This window comes from Blennius ocellaris (genome assembly GCF_963422515.1).
Source record: "Blennius ocellaris genome assembly, chromosome: 21".
NCBI lineage: Eukaryota > Metazoa > Chordata > Actinopteri > Blenniiformes > Blenniidae > Blennius > Blennius ocellaris.
This window is the reverse complement of record NC_137670.1, coordinates 13,128,558-13,146,391: the sequence shown is the minus strand read 5'-3', so window position 1 is coordinate 13,146,391 and position 17,834 is coordinate 13,128,558. Positions and strand designations below refer to the sequence as shown.

The following is a 17,834-nucleotide window of genomic DNA, read 5'->3' as shown; positions in this document are numbered from 1 at the left end:
AAAAGAATCAGACTTATATATTCAATGAATGACAGAGTATATTCAATGAATGACAATAATCATGTTCATGTGGCAAAACTGGATGAAGAAACGTTTCTAAAGAAATATTGAGAGTTGTTGAGAGTTGAGAGACGCTTCACTGCGTCTCAAAGTCTCACACAAACATGTAGAAATAACAGGATTGTTCAGGTCGTTGTTGGAAATGTTGATGAAACATTTCCAGAAATTAAATGATCATGTGAGGCCGAAGAGAGGAACTCCCATATCATTGTAATGTGTAACAAACTTTATCAAATTATTTTCTCGCCTTGTTCTGTGTATGTACCAATTTTATATTCATTATTGGGAGATGGGATTTAAGCTTTTAACTATCATTCTGTTCAACATTTCTTTCCACAGGAAATCCACAGGTAGATAGTGAATGGAATTCACTTATACAACACGTTAACTACTTATATGCTTGAAAATCTTCGTCACATTCATCCATCGTGATGTGCAAGATGCTCGACCTCCAATCGGGGGGGGGGGGTTTGGATTCAGTGTTTTCATCTTGAAGGAGGACCGACTTTACAAACCGAGTCACAGCCACAACAAAACGTTTTTCAAAATAAAAAAAAGGGGTCGCTGACACCTGTGATCTTCATCTGAACCTCTTCGAAGTTCGGCGTCGCCAAAGTCTCACCTGAAAGCACACAGTGACGGATAAAAGTCTCCATTACCTGACATCTCTGCAGGTATCGACGCCAACTTCTCACACAGGATGTAGTCGTTGGGGTTGAGGAACGGCAGCTGCTCCATCATGGACTGTTTGGGGATCAGGTAGAGGACCTCGGCCAGCTCGCCGTCCTCAATGATGGACATGCGCCTGACCGAGTTCTTCCGCTTCACCCGGTCCAGGACCACCCCGTCCCTGCTGGGACTGGAGCCGCAGATCCTGCCCAGGCTGCTGAGGTTAAGAAGGCTGGACACGCTCATGCCGTCGAGACTTTCAGCCAAACAGTTCAGGCTGCACGCTGACCCCAAGGCGGACACCATAAAGCAAGTCTGAAGACGTCAAAGCCCTTTTTAGTAAATGGCAGGTCTTAAGGTGCTCCGAGACTGTGTGACTGACTCAGCGGGAGTGAATGAGTGCGAGTGTGTGTGTGTGTGTGTGTGTGTGTGTGTTGTACATCAAGCACCAACTCCGACCACACGCCCCTTAAGAGGATTAGCAAAGGTATATTTTTAGTGTTTATCTTCACGCTAAACAGAGGACCTGAGCTCTAGGAAGTCTCTGTCAGGTAACCCTCTTCCCTCGATTCCAGTGACTTTGACTTGTCACTCGTATGTCAACACCAGAGGTGTCCTACCGTCGGGCTAATAACCAGGTTAATAAGGTCCGGAGAGCTGGATTATCCAAATGTGTGGCGATAAAGAGAGATGAGTATTTTGATTGTTTGGTTGGATTCATTAAAGTGACAGCTGGACACAAAGATAATCCTCAATAACCTGAAAACTCCGTGTTGTTCAGCCGTTCATCTTTTGATTGTTTCTGACCTTGGAGGTCGCCACATTGAACCTGGCACAGCATCAGGGACCGAAACACAAATCTGGCTCTCGTCGGGTGTGTTCAGAGCCAGTTCCCACTCAAAGTAGGATTGCAGCATAACTCGGGAGGAGATAAGTCTGTCCAGATATAATTAGAAACTCTCTAATTTGCATTTTTCCGAACGACAATTCTATGAACTCCTGAAATTTCCATGCAGCTGCACTGTGAGACCTCGCTGTCATATTCAAGATGATCAGAGAGGTCGCTGCCACCGCATTATACGCTCTCAAAAATAAAGCAGACATGTTCAAAGAGTGAAAAAAATAAAAGCCAGTCACCAGTTTTACATCTTTTTTTTCTCATATTTAGTGTCTGCAGTACTTGATGCGGTTTCTGATGTCAGTGAAGTGAGTGTGACTAAAATAGTGTTAAAAGCTGATGCGAGAATGAAGCGCACACAGGAGACCATTTCACACAGATCATTTTTCATTATGGTTGACGAGACATCACTGTTAAACACAATAAAATCTGGATTAGTGTGTTTCTGAATAGAAAATTTAAGGTTCTTGGTTTCAGTTTATCTGAAGCTATAAGCTTGATTAACTGCTTCAAAATACCTATACAAGCTTTAACAAAAAACAAAAAAACAAAAAACAAAACGAGTGTTCTTGATGTAGAGAATATCCACTGAGGTTAAAGGAGCTTTGTAACAGTCAACAGTCAAAATGCGTATGGAGCGCCACCTGCTGGCTGCTTTGTGCAAAACATAACAGACAAAAAAACGTGAAACTGCTTAATTATCTCGACATGCACAGAATTCAAATGATTTTAAAAGTTCACGAAACATCTTTGATCAGTCAGGGCAGTACAATAACATGACTGTTGAAGAAAATGCACAACAACATGTGTGGTATTGTTGCAGTGGATATTCAGAATAACTCAAATACACACCAAAGGTGTAAATACGATTTCCCTGAAATTATTCTTATTATTTTTTTCAAATGATTACACAACTTCCTCATTCATCCCTGTCGCGACTGATGTGCACCAAATACTGTGGCCTCGGTGAAGTGCAAAACAACCTCAATAAAATATTAAAAATTGGTGAATTCAGTACATATTTGGTGTGCAGTCATGTAGAAAGATATCTCCTTTGTTGAATAGAAAAAAGATAAAAATTGACAGTTTACAGAAGTTTTTAGGATCATTTACATCTAGAAACCACGTATTCTTTGTTTTATTAATGCCTGAAATGGGTCGCAAAAACTGTTTGAGGTGTGTGTTTTTTGTTTTTTTTGTGTTGAAATTGATTCATGCAAGATCCAAAAAGTTTTACACGGACTGAGAGCACAAAAGCAACGCGATGGAGCCTCAGCTCGGAATTCTACTGTAAACAATACATTTGTGTTACGTGTTTCATTTAGCTTGATTAAATGAGAACGGATTTCATTAAGAACGAAAGTGTGCAAAAATTTAAACATTGGGAATACTCTGAGGCAACTGTATAAAAAAAAAGAAAAAAAGAAGAAGTTAAAAACTCTTTCCCTAATATCTGATTACCATAAAAGACTCATGAGTTGATGGAGCGTGGTTGTGCGTCTTCGTCGTCCACGTCTGGATCTTCCTCTGCCTGAGTGAGCGGCTCTCGGTCCGCGTCTCTCTCCGCCTGGCCGGACCTCTTGGTCGTCTTGTTCAGGGTCCCGCCCTGGACACAAAACAAAAACGTTTGCCATCGCGTACATTCAGAAGACAGACGGAAAAACACGTGTCTCCAATGCGATGCGCGGGGCGACGCCTGACCTGTCGGCGGTCGACGATGTTGAGCAGCACCGAGGTCACGATGCAGCCGACGGTGTTGGCCAACATGAAGATCATCATCCTCTGCCAGCGCCACAGCGGGATCTTAGTTTCACTGGGCAACGAGAGGAAGAAAGCGTCACACGAAGCGAAAGCAGAGATTGTCGGCGCACGACAACGGGATTCGGGTATTCAGCGCGGGCCTACCTCGACTTGCCCAGAATCTGTCCCACGACGAGATTAGATATTCCAATCCCCACCATCTGTATGGACGTAGCCAGGCCCATGGCGGTTCCCAGAGTGGCCTGGGGCACCACCAGGGGGATAGACGGCCACATGCTGGCCTGGAATGCAGGAAAATGACAACATTGTTCTCCAGTTTGTTTGTTTTTTCAGCTCAATTTTGATTTCCTCTTTCGTACGTTTTGGTCATTGACGTCAACGAGATAAATCAATATTCAGAAACAAAGCAAAGCTCACGGCGGCGAAGGAGTAGGTGACCCCGAGCCAAATGGTGGAGACCAGAGGAGGGACGAAGGTGAAGGCGAGGAGTCCAAACACGGGCAGCGTGAGGACGGCACAGGCCACCGCGAAGATTCCCCGCAGGCCCACGAAATCCTGAAATAATACACATGTGAGCAGGACGCATGTTCCAACCACCTTTACTAGTAGGCACAACGCTGAGACACTCACGATGAGAATGCCCACGATGGCTGAGAGGACCAAAGAACTGTCATAGACGGCCCCCGCGATGTACGCCGCCTCCTTCTGACTGTAGTCGCCGTACTTATCCTGGATGAATTTACTGGACAGGGAAAACGAAGGACATCAGTTAAAGCTGCAGTCAAGTATGACTTAAAGCGATGCTCCGTCTGTGCATTAGGTGGCAGTGCTGAGTCACAGTAACATATCGTCTGTCTGCCAGTCCAGCTTCTTCCGAGTTCTCCTGTTTAATATCCAATCTGGCATTTTCTCTTTAACCTGCTAATTTCTGAGCTTTAAATCTAAAAGAAAAATAATAATGGCACCATAACAATAACAAGTATTCAAAATTGTGCAAGAAACAATATATTGATAGAAGATACAGAAATGTCATTATTTGCTATGTGGAACTGTGTCTTTGTATCCCAATAAAAATATGATATGCCCATTAAAAAAAAACAAAAAAACAACACAATTTCACAACTGGTGAAATGTGTCTCAAATAGCAGAAACATCAGTCTGCTTCAGCACCAATCAGATATATTAATAACCTTAACAGAATTGGGACAAAAGGTCTTTCTATAAATGTTTCATCTGCCTTTATAAATCTTCATCGTCTCTTTGAGGGCCACATTTTCATCGTCATCCTGCTCCTGTATTGTATTTTCATGTCCTGGCATTTCGGTCCAACATGTGAATTTCACTGGAGTCCGACCAGAGGAGTTTGTGTTTCCTGACCTGGCGTCCGCGATGAAGGGGAAGATGCCGTTGTAGAAGAACATGATGGTGAGCACCAGCAGCCAGTATCTCAGCGACAGCAGCTTCACATCCTGAATCCTCTACAAACACACAAACAATAAAGTCCACACAGTCAATAACCCAGGTAATACTCGTATTGGTTTGCACTGTGTGTGTGTGTGTGTGTGTGTGTGTGTGTGTGTGTGTGTCTGAACTGGGAGGTTTCCTGATGTCTTTTGTAAAATAAGACCTGCAAGAGTTTGTTTTGGTTCCCTGGTGGTAAAAAAAAAAACAGTTCCTACCACTTTGCGGGATTCTTCTTGAATGGCTCCATCAAGCCCCAACTGCTTCATTCCAACTTTGTCCAAGGCGCTGACGACGACTGCCGACGTGAAGCCCAGCACGCACAGAAATGCACCTTGAACAACCGAGGGAGATACGCGACATGAGAAACTCTTGCTTGAACCTCACCGTGGTATAAACTGAAAAGTTGCTCTCGTCTCCACCCACCGCCCCACAGCGTCCACTGCATGCCGTATTTCTCCTCAAACTTCTGAGTGAGGAAGAAGTTGAGCACCGAACCCAGACGAGAGAAGGCCAGCGTCAGACCGAAGGCCAGCGCCAGCTCCTTCCCCTTGAACCAGAAGGCCGTGATGCGGTTCTGAACAACTAATGATGAAAGAAGGGAGTCGATTAAGGCAGACCGGTCAACGTTGGCCTCATAGTTGAAGATGTGAAAAAAAGGGTGGCCTCACTGGTCAGGGATCCGTTGCCGGACCCAAACAGCAGACGGCCTGTGAGCATCAGTGGCAGCAGGTAGGGAGTGCCCTTGAAATGAGAACCCAGTGCGAAGAGGGACGAGCCCAAAACGCACAGAAAAGAGAACAGGAACACACCGACTGCGAAGAAAAGCAGAGGGGGAAAAAAAATAAAAATAAATCACTTTTAAGTTTTGTCACACTACCTTATTTTCGCGCTAAATTGACTGGCAGGTGCTTCGCAGACTCACAGCGATTGCCCAACTTGTCAATGAGGAATCCAGCCATGATCACGACCACTGCATTCCTGCAGAGAAGAAGAAAAACACCAACTGTATTTCCCCTCCGATATGACATTCACCGGGGGGGGGGGGGTGGAGAATGCTGTGGGGGTGTGATTGTGCTTACGTCCAGGCGTAGATGGCATAAAGGAGGTTGTACTGCTGAGGAGTCATCCCCAGGCCCTCCACACAGTCCACGGTCCCATTGATCACTGTTGCATTGGGACACGTCAGATTCTGTCCGATAACGAAAAACCAGTGATTAGAGTTGTTTTCCCCAAGTAATCACAGACAGACAGACAGACAGACAGACTTTAGAGTTTTGACACCAAACTAGAATCATCTCGTCAGCTGATGGAGAGAAAATGTTTATTTCTTTTCCTTATCACATCATTTGATGAGTTCAGCTTATCTGCAGCGCTCCTTTTTAACTCAATCATTTCCCTGCATTGTGGTAAAATAATCTATTTGCATACATTTTAAATAAGTACTTCAAAATGACCACATCCTTTTGCTTTACAGCTACCATTTCTTAATTTCCAGTGGTGGCTCATGTTTGGATTCGTATTTTATACAGTGTCTCAACTTTGACTAAAATAGGACTGTAATACCAAGCTGTAGTTTTCCTCTTCTTACTCACCCCTTGAAATTGATCCTGCAAAACACTGGGGATGTCAAAGCAGAAGTAGGAGCCAAATGTAAGCAGGCAGTTAAAGAAAAGCACCATGAAGCGGTAATAAGCTGAAACAGAAAAGGGGAAAAAAACAAAAAACTATGCATGAATGAAGACAATACTGGCAACATAAAGCACATCCCTTTTCTTTGACATTGATCTAAACTAACTGAATCTTCCCATCCAACAACGTCCTTCACTGATCCTTCACTTTCTCACAAATCTGTAGCAGAAAATTCCTCTAATTCAAAAGATTTACTTTTAATTATCATTCTGCGGCTGCCTGCAGGTCTCACTGGTGTTGAAACGAGAAATCCGACCTAAATTGCCTCATAGAATCTGATGAGAAACACTTGTATCAATGAGATATATTCTATATATATATTTGGTACCATAAAGCATATTTGCAACTTTTACAACAATAAAGGTTATTCATCTCTGTAATGGTCAGTGGAGACAAAGGTTGATGAGTTGATGACTTCCAAATATTGTCATTGATTTTTTTTTTTTTTTACAAGAATGAAGGCGGTGATCTGTGTCTTACAATGATAATTAACTACAAGTCTTCTCATATATACATTTGTCTTGTCATATAGTGAAATATGAGACTAAAGGATTCAGGAAGTAGCCCTTCCTGTTGCTCTGCACCATTAAAGTGGTAGATTGAAACTGTTTGATGACCTCTGGTTTGAAACATATCAAGAGTACTAAAAGAAGAATTACATAATCAAACGAAACCTTATGATGTGGGGTTGACATCATATATATTTCATTGAACTCATAGTCCATGCATTAGTATGACTGGTATAAAAAGTTATTAGTATTTCATACAGAAATTACATAAAATCAGTTTTGCCCTTGGACAATTTACTCTTAACACTTTAGTCCAAATATCTCAGGACTTTTTAAAAAATGAGCAGTAACATTTTTATGCAGCGTTCACGCAATAATCATAATAGCTACTAATGCTGAGAAATACTCCGATTCCACAATAAAAGTCCAATCAGAAAATGCTTTTTTTTTTTTAGGACGGGGAAATTCTTATTGCTGACTTCAGTCACATGTTTTACCTACAACTTAAGCATAAAACCTGCTGAATCAGAGCTTCAGTCAGATATTGAGGGAAGCGCTCCTGCTTAGCTTAGCAGAACGACACCACCGAGACTGAAGTACGTTCAAGAAGGAACACATACCTTTCTCCGCAGGCTGCGCCATAGTTAAAAACAATTTTTTTTTTAAAGAGGCTGCTGGTTACAAACTACAGCGTGTAGTGTTCATGCTGTGCTGCTGTTTACAGGTTAGCAGCGGTGAGGTCCAGTCTGTGCTGAGAGGGTCAGCAGCCCGCAGGTCGTAGTTGTGACGTTCACGAACGAAGCGAACCTTTTGACCGACTCATTAACATGAACGACTCCTTTTTGCAAAACAACAATGCTTTTGCATGTCAGGCTGGCTTTCTTTCTCGTTTGCCAATAAAGCAGCCGATCTCCCAGCGCAAAAGAGCATTACTGACCTCTACTGACAAAAGTGGGTATCGCCCCAAAAATACCGAAACAAACCAGGTGAGATGCCTTTAAAATTATATTAATCAGAAAAAACAATTACGGGGCACCAAATTAATCAAAACAACTAACAATTGTGGACATTATATTCACTACTGGACAGTCCAGGCTGCCACACAAAACCCAAACTCTCTCTGCTAGTTTCATTACCGAGAACTTATGGAACATAATAATAATAATAATAATAATAATAATAATAATAATAATAATAATAATAATAATAATAATAATAATAAAAGAGAGAAAAAATTAAATAGCGAAATTAAATTAAATAAAAGTACATTGAATTGAATTGAATTGAATTTTTAACAAGAATAGTAATCTTTCCGCCTTGCTACTCAAGCAGACACGAATAATTCCTGCAAGGGGCCATATAAGACACACTTCAATCAATCAATCAATCAATCAATCAATCAATCAATCAATCAACTTTATTAGTATAGCACTTTTTTATACAACAAAAAATAATACAAAGTGCTTAACATGATTTAAAAACAGTGCAAAGATCAAATAGACCATTAAGAAGCATAAGAATGAACACACATGCAGACACACAGACATAAATGAATAGATAAATAAAATAAAATAGAATAAAAAGGTCCATACATGCCTGGTGATTCTAGTGCAATATTTGACTTGCATGAGTGACACACACTGACACTGTCACACTGAAAACTACAAAGTATTTGGGATCTCAGTATATTGATTTAAAAGATAATACAGGGAGGAATCATTAAAATAGCACATATAGGCTGGTGGCTTCGATATTTACCTGCTGAATATAATTAATAATGTATGTAAATATGTATCAAACAGAAGAAAAAAAAAGATCTCCATCCAGCTGGTTTATCTGTGTTTAGAGTTCTAATCTGAGATTAGCAGCTGGGTAGTCCACCTGGTGACAGCGGCTGTGTGCCTTCTGCTGCCTCAAACGCAAGATTTATAATCTGTTCACTTTAAACGAGTTCACTCAAACTACAAACCTGCTCGCCGCGTGTTGGTTCGTTTGTCCCTAAAGGGACACCGTCGCTGCCACATAAACATGGTCGCGCTTTGTTGATTGTGGTTTTCTGTGACACTCTTTCCCCCACATTAGAGATGTCAACGTTGCGCCGAGCTGCAACGTGGGAAATCTCTGCGTCTGAGGAAAGCGGCGCCGAAACGGAAGAAATCGGAGGAAAGTGCAACGCATCGGAGAGAAACTCCGATCAGACCTCCTCCACCTCCTCCAACTGCACCCTGCTGCCTCCTCCTCCTCCTCCTACGCGAGCCGGAGCCTCAGCCAACCCGAGTCCCACGAAGAAACGCCGCAGCAAGGAGGAGATCGAGGCGGACAGACGGGGCGCCGAGGAGCGGAGGGAGGCGAGGGAGAGACGGAGAACCGCCAGAGCTGAGGAGAAGGAGGCGAGGAGACGGGAGCAGCTGAGGAGGAGGGAGGCTGCGGAGCAGCTGAAGACCCTGAGGCCGGAGAACTGCATCAAGACTCTGACAGTCCGCGTTGATCCAGGTATAACCACGTCACAAGTCATGCAGTGTTGAAATGATGTTAATTTAACTTTTTTTATTTATTTATTTTTTTTATTTTAATGGAGGGGTTTTGACTTCTGTGTGTCTTCCCTCAGCTCTGCTGCAGCAGCATGGCTCCGACCTCTTGCTGGACAGCCTGGCCGCCTGCGAGTGGAGGTTCAGCATCGAGAGACATCAGCTCCCTCACAGCATCACCTGGACCAGAGACTTGGCTCAGGCATGGGACACACTCTCACACATGTTTGTCATTACAGTTTCCAATGTGCAGCTATAAGACCAATTGCATATTAATGCTGGGGCAGTTTTTTGTTTGTTTTGTTTTTTGTAACTCAAGCAGGAAAAAGATGGTGAAGCCTTTTTGCAGGAGGAACAGGTGCTGCTGATTCTGACCATGGTGGAGTTCATGGACCTTGTGGTTGCTGTGAACAAAGTAAGTGGCCGTTTTGAGTCTCTTCAGAGGCGTCGGTGTGATTTTAGACCTCAGAAAGTTTCAGCTTCATGTGCTGATTCCTATTGCACCTCAGATGTTGCACGGTGACAGACAGGAGCTGGAGGCGGAGGCAGATTCCGTCCTGCGTCCACTTTTTGAGTGTCTCAACCGGGACGCGACAAAGGTGGTCACTCTACTAGTGACGGACTCGGACTACAGGTCAGCGTTTTCCCACTCATTCTTGAATGACCCACTTTATCGTCGTAAGCATGGGAACCTCTCACCTGACGTCTTGGATTCACTCTGCCAACAGGACGAACCCTCACGGTGTGCATTTCCGTGACGAGACACTCCAGTCCAACTTGGGGATGAACAATCTGGACATCGAGGAGGTCCGTTTTAATTTTGGGGGGTTATTTATTACATTGATTTTGATAGGTAGCTGCTATTTGTGATTTATCTACTCCACTCCTCTCCAGGTTCTGGTGTATCTACAGCTTTACAAAAACATATCGCTGGTCTTTGTGGGCGACTGGCAGGACGTCACTGACCATGTCCGCGCCGTCACCAAAGCTTTATCGAAGCGTCCTCTCAAGTATGAATCCACTACAGCGGCTGTTTACTGACATTGCTCTACAGAAGACACTTTTCTGCTATTGATTTCAAGGAAATATATATGTATATATAAGCTGAATCTCCTCCCCGCAGACTACTGACAGAGCAGGAAGAGCTGCCTTTCTGTGTGGACGGCTCGTGGGCCAGCGGGGTCCGGGTGGAGCGAGACGGATCGGGGCTGATCCAGGTCTGGGCCAAGCAGATGGAACAGCTGAACCGAGTGAGCCCCGCCTTGGCCTCCTGTGTGGCTGCAGCGTACCCTTCTCCTCAGCTGCTGCTGCAGGTACAGCTCGGCACTCCTCTTTAAGATCCACTGAGCTGTGGGATTTAGAAAGTGTTTTGTTTTTTTTGTAAAATGGTAAAAAAACCATGACCTTGCTTTTTTCTGAATCAACTGACTTCTTAAGAAGTCTCTGCTCTGACACTCCTGCTTCTGATGTCATTCAAATAAAGAGTGTTGGATCGCGAAACACTTGCTGTTTGTACAAACAACAACTGTCGGCTTCTTAACAGTGGATTTTGTTTTCAGGCTTATGAGAGTCTGGACTCGGAGGACAAGAGGAAGCGGCTGCTGGCGGGTCTCTTGGTGAAGAGTGAAGGCAAAGAGCGCCGCGTCGGACCTGAGATATCAGCCAGAGTTTACCGTTGCTTCACAGCCCAGAATCCTGAGCTGGTGTTGGACTGATGGAATTAATATGTAAACCCAGTGAGGGAAACATAACGAGGTGGCGCAGGAATCTAACCGTAGCGAGAAGAGGATCCACCGATCAGGTCCAGATCGGGTTTGGAGGACGTTCCCTGTGGAGTTTTGCGCGTTCTCCATGTGGTCTGGTGACCAGGCCTTCACATGTCGTCGGCTCCACAGTTGCTGAAAGCCTGATGAAGACAGATGGAGCAACGTGTCCAGAGTGAATCCTGCATTTGGGAGACCTACAACTCTCGTCTGGATAAAGAGTGAACTGATCAGGTTCCTAATGATGCTAAATCACCAATTTCTTCTCAGGATTACAAAACAAATCATGCCTTAGTGATCATGTTTTTCTGTTTATGCTCAAAGGTGAGCACATTAATGGAGTGGGGTTGTATTTATTTGAAATAGTGCATATATAATGTTCAAATTATGTAAGTAGTGTGTGTATAAAGAAAAGTCTAAATGTTTGTAGTAGAGCTTTTTTTTTTTATAGAATTACCCGAGTATGAAAAGTGATAAACAAAAGCAAAGCTGACAATAGAAAAACAGCAAAAAGTAGCAAATCTTATAATCTAATACTTGAACCAAATGTCGATTACAAAAGAGATTTACAAAAACTTTTCACAGTATCAAAACAAACAAAAAACAGCTTCCTCCCTCTTAGGGTCTATACATGAGAAGGTTTCTTTTTTTTATCAGGCTCTAATGTGTCTCAACTGAAGGCTTTGCAAAGTCAATGCCCTTCATTTATTTTAAATAGACTGAAGAATTAAGAAAAAAACAACATGATTTTCAGGTTGGTAAATAGTTTGGCTAGAATGAAAATGATTCTCTACACACGTCCCATACACTAGACGTTGGTTCAATAACAAAGTCTTTTAGTTAAACAAAAATTGCAAAGTGATCGGGGGGGGGGGGGGGGGGGGGGGGAGAGTCAAAAGTCACTCAAATATTGGCTAGAGTGTAACCTAGAATAGAGGACCTCTCGATGGCAGTGGTAGAATAGCTGTGTAGAACCCTTGAAGCTGCCGCGTCATGTCCAGCGGCATCTCTTGCACTGGTAATCCTCCGGCTCGGAGCAGCAGCTATCGTAGTCGCTGCTGGGGGGAGTCGGGGGGCAGCGGCAGACGCCGGAGTGAGGCGACAGTTGACAGGGGCAGCGGAGGTACGAGACGGCGTCGGAAAAGGGACTGGTGCAGGGGCTGGGGGAGGCGCAGGGGCTGGGGGAGGCGCAGGCACTCGGGGTGGACAGCGGGCTCGGACTGGGACTGGAGGGCAGGCTCATCTCCTCCAGGAAATCCTCAGGATGGTAGTCCTGCTGCTGCTCGGAGGTCTCATGGCTGCTGCTGAGGGTGAAAACCCAACCCAGCTGTAGTTGGAGGAGGAGGCGCAGTCCCGGAGGCAGCCGCAGTGCGTCGAGGACGTCGGGGCAGCAGGGCAAGAGCTGGCGGAGTCGGGTACAGCAGAGGTACTGCAGGGAGGTGGGCGTGTAGCAGGCGCGGATCACCTTCATGCTGCTCTTGGCTGCCGTGGAGCACAGCATGGGGTAGAGCCTCTTGTTCTGCAGCCTGGTGGCGGCGACGCCTGCTTTCAAGAAAAGTCACCAGTTAAAAATCGCGCCGACGCTCGATCGAATCACAATGCGGCGAGTGAATTCTGAAGCACCGCACCGATGCAGCGCCGGTTCTTGTAGAAGGTCAGGGTCCCGTGCCACGTGTCCAGGTGCACGCCAATGATGGAGCCCTCGCCAAACCGAGAGGAGAATTTCACTTTGTCGCCTTTGTGTTGGAGAAGACCTTCAAAACACACGATATAAATGCACATTTGTTGGGTTGTTTGTTCTTTGACCTGCTCAACTTACGCAGCAGTGAGTGATGCGACCTCTGACCTGTGTAGGAAAGTCCCCAGCTGTCTTCATCGTGGCCGAGCAGGCTGCCAAAGTTATACCTGAACTTGTCCAGATTCATCTCTGCCGTTCCAATTCCTACCATCTAAACCACCAGAAAAAGAGAGCTCGACTTGTGAAAAACAAATTTGAAAGACGTTCCATTCGTCGGCAGCACCGCCGCGGCAGCGTACCATGTCGGTTCCATAGACCGGAGACGTCATCTTGACCTCCCAGTAGTGCTGGCCGTCTGAGAGCTCCTTGGTGCCGCGGATGGCCGCCGTGCCACAGCTGTAGTCCGAGTGGAAGCTCACCTTCCTGTTGTCGCAGCTGAGGAAGGCTCCAGAGGACTTAAAGTGCTCATCCCACACCCAGTCAAAATCTAAAAAACACCATAAACAATAAAACATCAATATTACAACAACAACAACAACAAAAAAGTCCCGTTCAAGTCCAGGTTTGGGTTTCCAAAACATGTATTTGGGTTTTATTAGTGGATTTGAATGTTGTGTGACCGTCCGTTTCTCTCTCTGTGCTTCAACCACCCCGCAAAAAATATAGGATATGTTCTAGAGGATGAATAACAAAGTTTCCACCAATGGCTGCTGCTTGGTGTTCACCTGATTAAGGGGACTGTGAAGACGGTTAAAGTGCCACATTGTAAGACTAAAGCGATGCCAGTTTTATGCAGCGGGTGGCAGGAGTGAGTCACGTCTGTGTTCACATCCCTCAGTCTGCCTGAGAATACTGTACCTGGAGAAGATTGTCTAAAAATACTATTCCCACCAGCATAAACCAATGTGTATGCTTTTTCTGTTAAATAAATGTAAAGAAAAATTTGAGCGTGAAAACATGTCTGGCCAGAGGAGAGTTCATTTATTTGTTAGTTATTTGTAAATTAAGGCTTCAATTAGATCTTTAGAAATTTTTGGGGGAAAAAATCTGCATCTCACCCATTTCAAGTTTGTATTAATATCGAACATTTTCAAAAATACAAGACATTTTGAGAAATAAATGTGCATTTATGTCTCATAAGATGACATTGAGATCAGTGGTATTCTGCTCAATTTGGTTTAAGCAGTTTGCTACATAATTACCTCTTCTCATTCAAGATCCGCTGCTGCTCCCTTTTTTGAAACCGAGAGCTTGTATCAAGTTACACTAAAGGACTACTTGTTATAGACTTCCTAAAAATTTTGAGTTAGAAATTCATCCATTAATAAAGCTATTAGGAACCTTAATTGAATTCAGCTTTAGTTTATTGTGGTAAACACTACTGTGTTCAGAACAAACCTTGTGAGACACCGTGTTGAATGCTCCTGATATAATACGTCCAAAATGGGTTTTTGAAACCCAGTGTCAGCCTTTTTACGGACCCTCCTATGTCGCTACGGTCACACGGTCGCACTCGCTGCTGTTGCTCACCCTGATCCTCCTCGCCGCAGAGACAATCGCTGATGGCAGTGAAGCCAGTGCCGAACTCCTCCTGACGCCCACAGTGGCAGAAAGACTCCCCGGTCACCGGCTCCGTGCTCGGCAAGGCAGCTGCCTCTGTGACCGTCTGGTCGCCGGCCAGGCAGTCGACGTCCGCGTCCATGTCGCTGATCTGGTGGGCACAAACGGCGCACTCAGCATCTTGTAAGTCCACAGACGTGGCCATGGGTCCGGGGATGTCGGCTTGGTTGAGCATGAATTTAGTTAAAGTTTTAGAAAACTGCACGTCCGCCGTCACACGTGATGCCTTTCCTGCACGCGTCAAAGACCAAAACGAGGTGTCCGACACGCGAAACGCTGAATGAGTGTTGCTGGTGAGAGAAGTCAAGCGTTCTAGTAAGTAAAATGAGAAGCCTTCCAAAAATACTGACGCTCCCGTCCTTGCCTTTGGAGAGCTGACAATCCCTCACATGTCAGAGACGGAACAGTCCCAGTGGAAAACTACCGGCACCGGGGCAGAAAAGCCATCCCTCTTTCTGCCCTTCCATCAGCGAGTTTGACCATATATATATACATTTTGATTGTGCTCGACACCTTTATCCCACTCAAACACCCGTTTCTCAACCCGTCTATTAATCTTTAAACCTTTAACCGTGTTTGTTTTACTCCGGACAGCTGCGGATCTCACCTGTGTCATTGTTTGGCCTTCCCACTCGTGTCTATCGGATGTCTGGATCGCCGCCACGGCATCCGTTTCGAGCCGAGGTTCACCCCAGGCCAAATGGCGAGCGCGGCCGTTTCTGCCTCTTCTCAGCATGGCAGCTCTGCGGACGGTCGAAAAACAAGACCTGAGGACCAGCTGGCACACCTAACATGAGGTCATGTGCATGTTGTCTTTAATGTCAAGTGAGGCCAATGCTGAACTTGTTGTTTGCTCTTTGACATGGTTGTCGGGGAGAAATTGTTGTGTGACACTTTGCCCACATCGTCCGGGGGCACAGTTTAACACGTGGCTGCTTTTGATTAAAGAAAAACACTTCAAATCTCAAACTGAGAAGAGGTTCGGGGAAACTATTGGCAAAAGGACGACAGTGCGTCACGACTGTCGACTTATTTGGTTTAAATGAGGACTTCTGGGGTTAAAAGTCGATGTTTCAATTTCAGACTTGCATTTAAAAAATATATATATTTTAATAAGATTGAAAAGTCACCAGTTGTCAATTATTTCTATGCACACAAGTTAATAACAAAAATGTTTCAAGCATTTACAAAAATGTTAATTGTAGACATTAAAACTTTCAGTTCCAAATTATAATGGGGGGATCTTCAGGTTTTATGAAATATTATAAGGACTGCATTTGTGGTTGTTATGGAAAACCTAAAATGTGGGATTTTGACGGTTGGAAAGAAATTCTAAGAGGGAACAATATTTAACTAATCAATCTCGAGAGCTGCCTCTGCTTGCCTCTGGGTTCCTCAAACAGTTGCACAGCTGAAATGAGGTCAATTCAAACTGCTTTAAATAGCAGAGACTCACCTCAGGCATTTTGTCAGTGCAACATTGAGTTTAACGACCTAAACATTCCTTTGAATCCTTTTCGGCGAACATGAAGCCACAGGTAATATCCAACAGATCTCTGTGTGCTCGCCTGACTATTTCCATCTGTCCCATATGCTGCAGTTGGCAGCAGGAAGCCTTTTCACGCACATGTCCAACCTTTAAACTGAACCTCCTGCTCTGTGACTGCACGTCTGTTCATGACACTCATAAGGTCACCTGACCCAGAGGCAACAAAACCCAACAACAATCACCTCTGATCTGACTGCATCCTGTGTCCAATTTATTAATGTAACCTAGGAAAGGTTGCCATGAGGGCAAACATTTACGATAAAGTGCACCACAATATTGACTGTCAAAACAGACATATGAGATGGTCAAATTCACTATTTTAATTCTCACGTTGAAATCTATCTTTCATACGCAAAAGTCACAACCCTGTAGAATTATTAGTCTAACATGAACTGATATATAAATATATAGTTATTTGGTTTCTGTTGACCCAATAATCACTTTCTCAGTCAAAACAATTATGTATTCTTAAAGAAAAACTGCCACGATTAGATTGATATTTCTTTAAGTTAATCAAATCAAGCCACACTACCTTTCCCCCCCACATGTACTTGTAAACAGAAGTTATTTTTGCGGTAGTTTCATTTCACGCTGTCAAACCTCCACATGTTGGAATCGTCACACACAAACTGAAGTATTTCAAAGTTTTGTCTTGTTTTGAAACATTTTGGCATAAAATTAATTCAAATCTAATGGGTTTTTCTTTTTAATTCCCCATTTCATTTAACCAAAGGCCACAACAGTCACAATCAAAGATCCTAGCCCTTGAAACTGTTAGTACATCATCAGAATTTGCTGACAGAAAGATTAACTTTTCATTTATTTTCGATATTTGTATGCATCTGTAGGTCCTGGACTTCAGACTCATACCAAGTGGTTGAAGAATTTCTGACAGGACAGCAGCTGGTTGCTGCTTTGCAAGCAGGTGCACGAGATGAGTGCCTTTAATGAAGATTAGTTAGTCTGGAGTTAGTCTCATTTTAATTGGGCCTTACCCTACATACTCCTGCTGCATCATCCGGAGGACTGAGTCCTCTCAAGCTACTATGTCTCTGTCAGTCACTGAGCTGATGGATGATAATATGAACACCATTGCCACTGGAGTTTAAAAGCAGGACACTAGTTGTGCTAAAAAGTCGATTTACTGTTGAAGTGTTTTTGTTCTCGTCCTGTCCAATCCTATTTACACCCACAGTGCAGTGTAACTGTAAATCTCCCCATGTGTTATTTTTATAGACATTTTACAATTAAATATTTTCCACCACAGCCCATCGCTGTCTTCCCATATGGCCTATATATCTCGCACACAGTGTAAATTCCACTATAAGCATGTAAACAGCAGGAATGCCCCCCCTTACCTTGCAGTAGCCTTCCTATACGCTGTCTTGCAGTGGCTCATTAGAAAGCCGGAGTGCCTCGATATCCGCTACGTGACAGGTGCAGTTTGCACTCTGTCCCACTTTTCAGAGATAAAGGTAAACATTACAGCTCCGCGCCGACACTCGCATCCTATTGGACAAGACCTGCGTGAGGGAGGAGTTCGTGCGTAATCACCTTGTTGCAGCCTATTGGTTAAGAACCTAAAG

General features: G+C 44.1%; 3 protein-coding genes across 3 annotated transcripts; 1 reads left to right on the top strand and 2 right to left on the bottom strand.

The window, feature by feature from the left end:
- Positions 1 to 2,015: 2,015 nt before the first annotated feature.
- Positions 2,016 to 7,807, bottom strand: mfsd1l (major facilitator superfamily domain containing 1-like). The gene is made up of 13 exons (XM_080517550.1): positions 7,671 to 7,807; positions 6,445 to 6,545; positions 5,932 to 6,041; positions 5,775 to 5,830; positions 5,521 to 5,664; positions 5,276 to 5,434; positions 5,068 to 5,183; positions 4,766 to 4,866; positions 4,019 to 4,130; positions 3,806 to 3,943; positions 3,533 to 3,669; positions 3,329 to 3,440; positions 2,016 to 3,233 (listed from the first exon to the last, which is right to left on the bottom strand). Exons 1-13 carry the CDS (start codon positions 7,690 to 7,692, stop codon positions 3,099 to 3,101), a joined length of 1,443 nt encoding a protein of 480 aa, XP_080373676.1. The 5' UTR covers positions 7,693 to 7,807; the 3' UTR covers positions 2,016 to 3,098.
- Positions 7,808 to 9,134: 1,327 nt separating this feature from the next.
- Positions 9,135 to 11,664, top strand: eme2 (essential meiotic structure-specific endonuclease subunit 2; the record flags this gene model as incomplete). The annotated part of the gene is made up of 8 exons (XM_080517464.1): positions 9,135 to 9,543; positions 9,659 to 9,780; positions 9,901 to 9,993; positions 10,088 to 10,212; positions 10,307 to 10,385; positions 10,473 to 10,588; positions 10,702 to 10,891; positions 11,138 to 11,664. 8 exons carry the CDS (start codon positions 9,135 to 9,137, stop codon positions 11,291 to 11,293), a joined length of 1,290 nt encoding a protein of 429 aa, XP_080373590.1. The 3' UTR covers positions 11,294 to 11,664.
- Positions 11,665 to 11,819: 155 nt separating this feature from the next.
- spsb3b (splA/ryanodine receptor domain and SOCS box containing 3b) lies at positions 11,820 to 17,668 on the bottom strand. The gene is made up of 7 exons (XM_080516638.1): positions 17,607 to 17,668; positions 15,307 to 15,442; positions 14,610 to 14,790; positions 13,379 to 13,566; positions 13,188 to 13,290; positions 12,970 to 13,095; positions 11,820 to 12,883 (listed from the first exon to the last, which is right to left on the bottom strand). Exons 1-7 carry the CDS (start codon positions 17,645 to 17,647, stop codon positions 12,333 to 12,335), a joined length of 1,326 nt encoding a protein of 441 aa, XP_080372764.1. The 5' UTR covers positions 17,648 to 17,668; the 3' UTR covers positions 11,820 to 12,332.
- Between the last annotated feature and the right edge of the window lie 166 nt (positions 17,669 to 17,834).